This window comes from Lygodium microphyllum, chromosome 1, assembly GCF_053477565.2.
Source record: "Lygodium microphyllum isolate KBCC chromosome 1, Lygodium_microphyllum_v1.1.10, whole genome shotgun sequence".
In the NCBI taxonomy this organism is placed as follows: domain Eukaryota; kingdom Viridiplantae; phylum Streptophyta; class Polypodiopsida; order Schizaeales; family Lygodiaceae; genus Lygodium; species Lygodium microphyllum.
Genome location: NC_141135.1, coordinates 10,586,093 through 10,598,454, shown reverse-complemented (window position 1 = coordinate 10,598,454; position 12,362 = coordinate 10,586,093). Strand labels below are relative to the sequence as shown.

The following is a 12,362-nucleotide window of genomic DNA, read 5'->3' as shown; positions in this document are numbered from 1 at the left end:
CTAAGTTTGCCATCAAGTTCAACCTCCCCAAACAACACAACTGCGTGACCCCAAAAGGACAATGCTTGCATGCACTAGTGTGCCCTTGTTAAAAAACTTTATGTCACCATAAGTCAAGCATTTTAAGTTGCTTTTGTAATGCAATTATTTGCTTTTCAACGATGATTATTAATGGATCTCTTGTCTTTTCACCCAAAGGTAGTGCACCCTAGAGTTGTCTAGATGCGGGATTCGATATTTAGACCTTCCACAACTCATGTATATTAAGGTGGGAGTATTCACGTGATGGTTTGCACGTAAACAGGATTCGAACGCATGTGATGGTTTTGCAGGAGATTTCGCAGCTTCTGGGAATTCCCGGGCGCCGGAAGCTGGAAATTGAAGTCTAATAAGAAATCTCTTTCGAAAAAATTGTTTGACACCAATCGCAATTTATTCACGTAATGTTTTTCTCTTTCTTTCCTTTCCAGTATTTCGGCATAACTTGTGTAGTTCGAATTCCAGTTCCGAATTGTTGGTGCGTATTTTCATCAGCGTACAGAGATGGAAGATATGGCGATGGGAGGTGCAGAAATGGAAGAACGGACTTCTTTCGCTCCTTCGTTCTCATCTCCACCATCATCCTCGTCATTGTCCTCGGATGATCAAGCTAAGCAGGCTTTTGCACTCCTCCAGCCTCTTTGCTCCCGCCTGCTGGAGCTTCCTGCCCGTGCCAAGGATTCCAGTGCGGAAGACGTCTCTCTCCTCTTCAAATCCCTGCTTCAGGCCCTGCACGACGCTCCCGTTCTTGGTCTACGCATCTGTATGGAGTAAGGATCAAATGCCTTTGCACCTGCTGATGGTTGTACTCTGTTTGGATAGCATAAAAACGTGAAACTTTTAGTGGATGCTTGGTGTTATAAACGCTTTATAGCTTATGGTCTCACTTGCTGCTCGACAAGTTGAACTGCAAGACTTGTACCTGCGCAAGTAACGTGCTCCATTCCCATCACCAGCTTTCTTTTTGTGTGTGCATGAGTGTGTGCATGCATTACATCTGTTGAAGGTGACAAGAATAACATCGTGTGTTCTTGGGGAAGAAAAATAAATAATATTTTTAGTTTACTTAAAGCCAGAAGAAGATGGAAGTTGGGCGTGGTTTACAGATCAGCATGGCAGGTCATTAGAACACATAGCTAAATTGGAAGAGTTTGCGAAAATTTGAGGCAAAGAGTATTTCTGTAGCAATGTACCCAGAGCTACTCTTTGTTCGATTTAAAAGTATTTCTCTAGCAATGTATCGCTGGGCTACTTTGTTCAAATTAAAGAGTATTTTTCTAGCAACGTATCATAAGGCTACTCTTTGTTCAAATTGACTGCAAGACTCATAACTACAAAGGCTACACAAGGAATGTGTTCCATCCGTATCATCGCCATTCTCTTCATGTGTGCACAAGCGTATGCATGCATTGTGCGTTTTTGTTTGAAATGATCAAAATGCTAGTGTTAATACTAACTTGGATCTCTTGAATTAAGAGTGTGCCATGAGAAAATGGAACCATGAGAGAGAGATCAATAAATGCACACATATAGCTTATCCCATGGATAAGGATGCCTAGAAATATGTAGAACATAGATTTGTAGGTGTTTCCAAAGGGTAGCCTGCAATCACTTTTTGTCCTCCCTAAAGTGGGTATGCCCCTCTTGATTATTTGAATCTCTTGGTGACTTTATAGTGTCTTATTTTGGCTGAAACTCTTCATTAGTTACATCATTGGCTTAGCATGCTAGTGTGCTTTGGGACTTAAATCGAGCTTAAATCTTAATGAACTCTAAATGGATGTATCAAACCCTAGTTTACTCTTGTAGTTTCAACATGAAAGAGGGATAAGATCTATTAAGGATGTCAAGAAATAACTTGACGTTCTTGGGAAAGAAAAAGAAGTAAATAGTTTCTTGAAGTTGGACAAATATGCAAATTGGGGATGCTTGCAAATCAACATGGCAGGTCATGTGCAATCCAAAGAGTTTTTAGAACTATCTTTGAAGCAAAGAGTATTTTGTAGCAATATATCATAGGGATACTCTCTTTGTTGAGAATTTTTGGCAAAATGAAAGGTAGTAATTGCTTGCACTTAGCAAGTTTTACAGTCGTTACAAGGGATAAATGCTTTTCTTACATTAGTTTTAAAAAAGCCTTTGTATCATCATAGAGATCAACATCAACTCAGTTTATAATCAGAATTGGTTACTTGAAAGTAAGATACGAGATGATGGTTTGTGGGACTATGCTTACATGCATGTGTACTTGTATGGGTGTATTTGTGAGAGTGCACAACGGAAGAAGAACACGAACACAGAGGAGGAGAGAGAGAAAGCAGGGAATGAAGGAAGAAAATCTGCACTGACTGAAATGAATGCTGAATACACTGAAATGGACTGATTAGTCCCTGCACGCAGCCCGAAGAGTCAGTGAGGGCACCAGATCAGGCTGATGATGATGGTAGCACCGAAGACGGAGGAAGATGACGGAGTCGGAGTGTGCACCTGCCAAAGAAGGAGGGAAGATGATAATACAACTGACTGCCAAGTGGGAAATGGCTATAAATAGCCAAAAAACCCACAAATTGGCCGACCTGAAATTTGAGGCCATAAATATGTCCGACCAGCATTTAATGCTGGTAAAAATGCCAGGAATGCTCAGAAAAATCTCGGAAAGGGTGGACAATGTCCGGCAGGTGAGGCAGGCTGAAGAATGCAGAAACTGCCCTGGGAAATGCACATAAAATCCTGACTGGAGGAGAAAATGCACTGAAATGCAATAAACTGAGTGCTCTAGAATGAGCTACCTCCTCCGTCAAAACAAGTGATAGACAAGTCAGGGCTCCTAAAGTCCTCGTCTGACTCAGACTGAGGCTCACAGGCAGGAGATGACAAGGCATGACAGACATGACTGCTAACACCCCCTCTCAGATCCTGGATGTGGCAGAAGGCCAAGGGAGAAACGGATCCTGGGGTGGCAAGAGGAATGCCAAGGTCAATGAAGTCCGTCGATGTAGACTGCTGCTGAAGGAGCTCCTCACGATCTTGGGAATCCCCCTCTAAAACACTAGGGAATCCACAGCCGCATCACCGAGATCGTCCCCCTCTGAAAGGGATGGGGGGTACGAGGGAACCACCGAAGGAGAAGATGGGGGATGGGAAGGAACCTGTGGAATAGAAGGTGCACAAGCGGGAACGGGTGTAGCAATAGACTGCCTCGGAGGGCCCTGCATCAAAGAAGGGGAATGGAGCCTGTAAAGCCCGCTCTCCTGCCAACCTGTAGATAAGACAGCTCCTGTAAGAGAATCCTCAATAACAACGGCATGCTCGGTGAAGATCACGCGTGTGCCAAGCCTCGTAAGGCCATAAACTGAGAGGAGGGGAAGGCCCAAATCCGGAACATGTAGGGCCTGGGAAAAGGAGCTTGAAGGTCAGTCGGTAAACAAAGGCAATGTGCCAACACCACTAATAGGCACCGATAAAATGTCACCAACAGTGTGACTGATGTGAGAGTGCGCAACGGAAGAGGAAATACGAACACGGAGGGGGAGAGAGAGAGAAAGCAGAAAATAAGGAAGAGAAATCTGCACTGACTGAAATGAATTCTGAATACACTGAAATGGACTGATCAGTCCCTGCACGCAGCCCACAGCGTCAGTGAGGGCACCAGATCAGGCTGATGATGATGGCAGCACCACCACAGGGGAGGAGTGTCGGAATCTGCAAGAAGACAACTGACCAAGTGGGGAGGGGGGCTGCCAATAAATAGGCAACAGATAAACCCTAACCCTAACCCTAAAATGGGCGCAAACCCTAAAAGTGCCCTAAAATGGGTGCCCCACAACAGTGACCAAAAAGTGGCCGGGCAGCCAGTGGCTGCCCACTAAAAGAGGCCAAAAAGAAATACACATCCTAAGACAGCCAATCAAGAGTGACTAGCCTCCCCCATCATAACACATGACAGACATGTCAAAGCTCCTAATGTCCTCGTCTGACTCAGACTGAGGCTCACAGGCAGGAGATGACAAGGCATGACAAACATGACTGCTGACACCCCCTCTCAGATCCTGGATGTGGCTGAAGGCCAAGGGAGAAACGGATCCTAGGGCGGCAAGAGGAATGCCAATGTCGATGAAGTCCATCGATGTAGACTGCCGCTGAAGGAGCTTCTCACAATCCTAGGAATCCCCCTCTAAAACACTAGGGGCCAGGGAATCCACAGCCGCATCACCGAGATCGTCCCCCTCTGAAAGGGATGGGAGGTACGAGGGAACCACCGGAGGAGGTGGGGGATGGGAAGGAACCTGTGGAATAGCAGGTGCACAAGCGGGAACGGGTGCAGCAATAGACTGCCTCGGAGGACCCTGCATCAAAGAAGGGGAATGGAGCCTGTAAAGCCCGCTCTCCTGCCAACCTGTAGATAAGACAGCTCCTGTAAAAGAATCCTCAATAACAACGGCATGCTCGGTGAAGATCACTCGTGTGCCAAGTCTCGTAAGACCATAAACTGAGAGGAGGGGAAGGCCCAAATCCGGAACATGTAGGGCCTGTGAAAAGGAGCTTGAAGGTCGGTCGGTAAACAAAGGCAATGTGCCAACACCACTAATAGGCACCGATAAAATGTCACCAACAGTGACTGAACCCTCTGATGAACGGAGATCCTGTAACAAATCACCTCGGGGAGTCATATGACTCGAAGCACCACTGTCCACTAACCAAGGCTGCGCAGAAAACACTGCAGCCACGGAAGAAGGATCCTCCTCCAAAGCATGGATATGAAGGAACACTGACTCATGGGTAACAACTGGTGTAGAGGTAGAAGAAGGCTCCGATGTAGATCCATCCTTCGCGCTCGGACGAAGGTGAGGGTACTTCTTCCAGCATTTCTCCTCGGGATGTGTCCCTTTCCCACAGTGTGGGCACTTCAGTCTCTTTGAATCTGAGTCAGAGCCTGAAGAACTGTCCTTCGTCTTAGCCTTAGCCTTTGACTTCGTCTTCTTCTTCTGCTGTCCTCCCGAACCTGCAACAAAGGCTCTAGTGGAGTCGGATCCACTAGCACTGACCTCTCTGAGTCGCTCGTCATGCTCCAAGACAAGCGGGGATAGCTCCTCCCATAGAAGCTTCTCACAGGTCCTCGATGTAAGAAGGTTGGTGTAGAAGACATCAAACCGAGGCGATGGCAGCTGAGTCAAAAGAATCATAGCCATGTCTTCGGAAGATATCGTCCGACCGAGGGATGCAAGCTCATCCCTCATATCCTGTAATCTGTTGATGTGGTCCTTCATGGAAGGACTATCATCAATAGCGAGCATCCGCAACTTCTTTTCAAGAGATATCTGGTGGGCAAACGTCTTCTGCTGATAGAGAGACGCTAGCTTCTGCCACACGTCCGCTGCAGTCTTCAACCTGTGAACATGAACAAGGACAGAATCCTGCAAACTCAGAAAGAGGAAAGATCGGGCTCTAGAATTGAGTCGATCCCATAAGGCTGCACGATCCATAGATGTCCCATCTGCGGGATCCACCATAGGCCGGGGAATAGGAACAGAAACAAGCTCCCAAAGATCGAAGGAGTCCAAGATACACTCCACCTTGCAGGACCATAGAGAAAAGTTGGAGCCATCCAACCGGTCCTCTTTGGGCAGCTGAGGAAGTACGGGTACCTGTACAAGGGGTACCAAAGGCTGCATCTTCGGCCCACTGGAAGGGGATCGCCGAGATACATGAATAGAAGGGGGACGAGAACGAGGAATAGACTCCGGACGACGGTCCTCGTGATAGAAATCACGCCTCCGTTCAGATGAATGTCGAGATAAAAGCTCATCATCTGAGTCATCAAAGCCTATAAACTGATGATAAGACATCTTCCAATCTGCAAAATACCAAACACCAAAGAAAACTGTGCTGATGCCGAAGAATGACCACGAGAAGGGTCACCAACCACCAGAAGAACCACCAAACTCCAGGAAATCAGGTCGCCTATCACCAGGAGGTGAAAACGCAGCTGTGTAGGGCACAAAATCCGGAGGGAAAGTTGCCAGGCACCAAAACGCAGCCAAGAAGAGAAGCGCCAGCTGGAGATGAGCCGCCAGGAGGGTAGACGACCAGTGTGGATGCAAAACGCAGCCTGTGTTGAAGTCGCCCAGCTGAAGAGAAGGCCGCCCAGCTGAAAACGCAAGGAAACAGGGCTGGTTGATGACGTGGCAGCCTCTGGAAGGGGCTGATGCAGCAAACGCAAATATTCAGACCACCTGGAGGGGCCGCCTGGCTGTTGGAGAGAAGGGGGGCAGCAACAGATGATAGGTGTGGTCTCTCTCCAGTCGATGAAGACCTCAGTGCTCTCAGTTTGGCGATGATACCATGTGAGAGTGCGCAACGGAAGAGGAAATACGAACAAGGAGGGAGAGAGAGAGAGAAAAAGCAGAAAATAAGGAAGAGAAATCTGCACTGACTGAAATGAATGCTGAATACACTGAAATGGACTGATCAGTCCCTGCACGCAGCCCACAGCGTCAGTGAGGGCACCAGATCAGGCTGATGATGATGGCAGCACCACCACGGGGGAGAAGGAGTGTCGGAATCTGCAAGAAGACAACTGACCAAGTGGGGAGGGGGGCTGCCAATAAATAGGCAACGGACAAACCCTAACCCTAACCCTAAAATGGGCGCAAACCCTAAAATGGGCGCAAACCCTAAAAGTGCCCTAAAATGGGCGCCCGACAACAGTGACCAAAAAGTGGCCGGGCAGCCAGTGGCTGCCCACTAAAAGAGGCCAAAAAGAAATACACATCCTAAGACAGCCAATCAAGAGTGACTAGCCTCCCCCATCATAACACATGACAGACATGTCAGAGCTCCTAATGTCCTCGTCTGACTCAGACTGAGGCTCACAGGCAGGAGATGACAAGGCATGACAAACATGACTGCTAACAACTGAACCCTCTGATGGACGGAGATCCTGTAACAAATCACCTCGGGGAGTCATATGACTCGAAGCACCACTGTCCACTAACCAAGGCTGCGCAGAAGACACTGCAGCCACGGAAGAAGGATCCTCCTCCAAAGCATGGATATGAAGGAACACTGACTCATGGGTAACAGCTGGTGTAGAGGTAGAAGAAGGCTCCGATGGAGATCCACCCTTCGCTCCCGGACGAAGGTGAGGGTACTTCTTCCAACATTTATCCTCGGGATGTGTCCCTTTCCCACAGTGTGGGCACTTCGGTCTCTCTGAATCTGAGTCAGAGCCTGAAGAACTGTCCTTCTTCTTAGCCTTTGACTTCGTCTTCTTCTTCTTCTGTCCTCCCGAACCTGCAACAAAGGCTCTAGTGGAGTCGGATCCACTAGCACTGACATCTCTGAGTCGCTCGTCATGCTCCAAGACAAGCGGGGATAGCTCCTCCCATAGAAGCTTCTCACGGGTCCTCGATGTAAGAAGGCTGGTGTAGAAGACATCAAACCGAGGCGATGGCAGCTGAGTCAAAAGAATCATAGCCATGTCTTCAGAAGATATCGTCCGACCGAGGGATGCAAGCTCATCCCTCATATCCTGTAATCTGTTGATGTGGTCCTTCATGGAAGGACTATCATCAATAGCGAGCATCCGCAACTTCTTTTCGAGAGATATCCGGTGGGCAAACGTCTTCTGTTGATAGAGAGACGCGAGCTTTCTCCACACATCTGCTGCAGTCTTCAACCTGTGAACATGAACAAGGACAGAATCCTGCAAACTCAGAAAGAGGAAAGATCTGGCTCTAGATTTAAGCCGATCCCATAAGGCTGCACGATCCATAGATGTCCCATCTGCGGGATCCACCTTAGGCCGAGGAATAGGAACAGAAACAAGCTCCCAAAGATCGAAGGAGTCCAAGATACACTCCACCTTGCAGGACCATAGAGAAAAGTTGGAGCCATCCAACCGGTCCTCTTTGGGCAGCTGAGGAAGTACGGGTACCTGTACAGGGGGTACCAAAGGCTGCATCGTCGACCCACTGGAAGGGGATCGCCGAGATACATGAATAGAAGGGGGACGGGAAAGAGGAATAGACTCCGGACGACGGTCCTTGTGATAGAAATCACACCTCCGTTCAGATGAGTGTCGAGACAAAAGCTCGTCATCTGAGTCATCAAAGCCTGTAAACTGATGAGAAGACATCTTCCAATCTGCAAAACACCAAACACCAAAGAAAACTTTGCCGATGCCGAATAATGACCAGCAGTCTGGTCACCAACCACCAAAACGCAGGCTGTGATAGCCTACAAACACCTGGAGCTGCAAAACGCAAGGGTATCTAATGAAGATCACCAGAACAGAAGCCGCCAGCACCAAAACGCAGCCTGGGAGTGGGTCGCCAGCAGGAGATGAGCCGCCAGGAGTGGAAACGATCACCAGATCAGGAAAACGCAGCCTGATGATGTGTCGCCCAGCTGAAGGAGGGGCCACCTGATGGTAAACGCAAGCAGGAGGGGTCGTTTGATGACGTGGCAGCCTTTGGAGAAGTCGTCTGCAGCAAACGCAAGAAGAATGGCCACCTGGAGGGGCCGCTTGGGCAGTTGGAGATGAGGGGACAGCAGCAGAAGAGGGGTGAGGTATCTCTCCACAAGGTTAGGTCCTCCGTGCTCTCAGTCAGGCGATGATACCATGTGACAGTGCGCAACGGAAGAACACGAACACAGAGGAGGAGAGAGAGAAAGCAGGGAATGAAGGAAGAAAATCTGCACTGACTGAAATGAATGCTGAATACACTGAAATGGACTGATTAGTCCCTGCACGCAGCCCGAAGAGTCAGTGAGGGCACCAGATCAGGCTGATGATGATGGTAGCACCGAAGACGGAGGAAGATGACGGAGTCGGATTGTGCACCTGCCAAAGAAGGAGGGAAGATGATAATACAACTGACTGCCAAGTGGGAAATGGCTATAAATAGCCAAAAAACCCACAAACTGGCCGACCTGAAATTTGAGGCCATAAATATGTCCGACCAGCATTTAATGCTGGTAAAAATGCCAGGAATGCTCAGAAAAATCTCGGAAAGGGTGGACAATGTCCGGCAGGTGAGGCAGGCTGAAGAATGCAGAAACTGCCCTAGGAAATGCACATAAAATCCTGACTGGAGGAGAAAATGCACTGAAATGCAATAAACTGAGTGCTCTAGAATGAGCTACCTCCTCCGTCAAAACAAGTGATAGACAAGTCAGGGCTCCTAAAGTCCTCGTCTGACTCAGACTGAGGCTCACAGGCAGGAGATGACAAGGCATGACAAACATGACTGCTAACAGTATTGAAGGTCTTTGAGGTGTATAAATGAAAGTAGAGACAATAAGGTCTCAAAGACTTTAGCACACCGATGCGAAATCCCTTCAACAGAGAACTATACTGCCTAATGATTACATTGAAGTCATTGATGCCAAGACCATTTTTATGGTAGCTTGAGGTGAAGTATAGCCTAATGGCCTCTATTGATGGCCCATTTCTATTTTAGTTAACTGGCGAGCACTCCAAGTTTTAGCGCATATATTGCTTGATTGTGGCCAAGCCAGACTTTGGCATTTTAGGTTAGGCCACCTTTGGTTATGACTTTCTTGATGAGTTATCGTGACATCAAATGGTTGTGGGCCTTCCATGCCTAAAACTATCAAATGATTTTTGTCAAGCTTGTGAATTGGGAAAACAACATGGCATATCCTTCCCTTAGCACTCCACTCATAGAGTTGAGGAGCCACTTCTTTCTCATCATAGATGATTGTTTGAGATATGTGTGGATGTGCTTTCTAAAGGAAAAATTTGAAGCATTTAAGCACTTCTCCATATGGGTGCATCTTGGCACGTATAGGGACAATGAGGAGCAAAAATGGTGGTGAGTTAGTCTTCAACGAGTTCTCATAGCTCTTATAAGAGCATACATCTAGCACAAGCTCATCTCCACCAACTTCCCTGCCAAAATGGATTAGTGTAGGAACAAGGATATCATCAACATGGCACACTCCATGCTGTTCATAGCTAAGCTACCTATTCACTTGAGTTTAGTGGAGTGCAGGAACAAGGATATCTCGCACACTCCATGCTGTTCATAGCTAAGCTATCTATTCACGTGTGTTTATAAGCTATCAATGCTTTAGTATACTTTCTCAGTTGGTGGTCCCTAGAAGGACCTCCTTTGAGGCATTTAATTGCACTTGACCTTCTATCTCCATCTTTGAGTCTTCAGGTGTTTGTGTGTAGATACACATGCCAGATGATAAGATAGGTAAGCTCGAGTATAGAGTGGAGCTTTTGATTTTCGTAAGCTACTCCTTTGAAGCCAAGGTCTACCATTTTTATGATCCCCATATGAACAAGATCTTGGTTAGGGGGGACATTGTCTTTGGAGTGGGAGATTGTGTAGCTACCTATGCTTTTTCCTTAGGTCCCTCTCCATCCACATCGATGCTACACCATCACTTATTGTGGTGTCTAAGCTTGGTTTGCTTCCAACTTCTAACAGATCTATAGAGTCTTCAATTCCAAGACAACCTTCTAGGGACCCGTTACTTGGGTGGTACTAGTAGATTATGCAAAATTTGTGATAGTGCATGGTAGAAAATAACAAGAACTCGGAGTGAAAAGAGAAGATTGAGAACTGACTTATCGTGAAGGTACACGGTTGCAACTAGTCAGCCCCTTCACATAGTATGGAGTATCAGTGAGGGTGCTAGATACAAGGTAGGAGATGGATGATAAAATGATGAGGGAAGCTGGACAGAAAGGTGACTGACACGGTGGATAATGGGGTGGGCATCAATAGCCCAAAGTTGAAAAAATGGCTGGCTGACCAACCTACATTTAATGCAGGTCAGGCTGGTAAAAATGCAGCCGTCTAGAGAAAAAATGATGCCGAGGTCTATTGGTTCATGAAGTGCTTGCCCTGCCATGTGGCATAGATGTTGGCCCACAGCACGATGAAATAGTTACCCTGCCATTTTATTCAGTCGGTCATCTCCTGCTTGTGAGCTCTATTTGAGTCTAACAGAGACATTGGAGCTCTAACTATCATTTCCACTTAGTTTTGTGCACATTTCTTTCTTGGTCAGTGTTAGGTGTGTTCACACCACATAGGCAGTCACTTTTTCCTTGCCCTGTTGGAGAACATGCAGCCTCAAATGATTGCAATTTGCCTAGCATATGCTCAGCATTTTGGTTGCCAGACTAGGCTGATCGGCCCAATGTTGACCAGGCCAACTGCATATATGTGATGCGAGTTAGCTGGTTGGCCAGATTTGGGGGCAGTTGGCTATATATAGCCCACACTTGGGACTAGACAATGGGAAGGATACTTTGTGAAAGTGTGCAACGGAAAGGAAAGTGAACACGGAGAGGAGATAAATAGAGAACATAGGTGAGAGAGAGAACAATTTAGATTCAGTGCAGAGTATCACTTCATTCTCATCTCTCTTGCTTTGTCTCTTTTCTCTTTCCTCTCCATGTTCCTATTTCCCTTCGGTTGTGCACTCTCACATGGTATCATCACCTAAGTGAGGATGCGGAGGATTCTATTAAGGAGACCACAGTTGAGTGATCTGTCAAGTGTAGCCTCAATGCTTTTGAACAGACTAACTGGAGCTGAAAACACAGATTTTCAATGTCCTATTTTCAGAAAACACAGGTTTTTTGCATTGTTCAGGGTGGTTTCGACAAAGACAGGCCTTCTACGACTGCTGCTTTGCAGGTGTAGCTGTTTATTCCTTCCATTTGGGCTTCGCAGCATTCAAATGTAGAGATTCAAGTGTGTTTGCAAGTTTATAGGAGTGATGGAGTACCAATGGTTCAATGGTTTTGATGACTTAGAACCAAGAGTCGGTCTATTCTTTTGAAAACAAGCGTTTCTAGCTATCAAATCGGCACAATGGTTGCAATGAAGATAGATAAGTAGAAGTAAGAGTAGGTCTCAAAGATCAAAGAGGAATTCTCCCCCTCCTGCTTCTCTCCATGTTTCACATCGACGCATTGCCATGATGGCACCCTCTATACAGGTGCTAGTTCTTCCTTCTTTATCCAAAGAAGATCGACTTGATGGGTGTCATGCAAAGTGGAGTGTACTCAACACCTTTGGGATTTTGTTACCACTCTTGTTCTTCAACTTGTGGAGGATCTTGCCATTGGTTCTATGATGGACCAAGTAGCTCTATGGGATCGGCTCAACTCTTGAGCTAGGTCCCTTCTTTTTATGAATCTATAGGATTTTGTCCTTGTTCATGTATGCATGGTACAATAGTAGAGGAGCTATGAATGAAGCTCTCCTCCCTTTACCATCAGAAGACAATATCATCCTAGAGAAGAAACTCAAGATGCTCTCAGTTGATGA

The 12,362-nt window shown here is 46.8% G+C and overlaps 1 protein-coding gene across 3 annotated transcripts in view; it reads left to right on the top strand.

The window, feature by feature from the left end:
• The first annotated feature begins 289 nt into the window (after positions 1–289).
• The window catches only part of LOC148040837 (ARM repeat superfamily protein), an 85,222-nt gene continuing 73,149 nt past the window's right edge, over positions 290–12,362 (top strand). For 2 of the 3 annotated variants that reach the window (XM_087669044.1, XM_087668966.1), the window contains exon 1: positions 291–809. In XM_087669044.1, coding sequence (XP_087525170.1) covers positions 544–809 — 266 coding nt within the window. In that variant the 5' untranslated portion in view covers positions 291–543. Of the gene's footprint in view, positions 810–12,362 lie in introns of all 3 variants that reach the window. The other variant, XM_087669114.1, reaches the window with a different exon arrangement.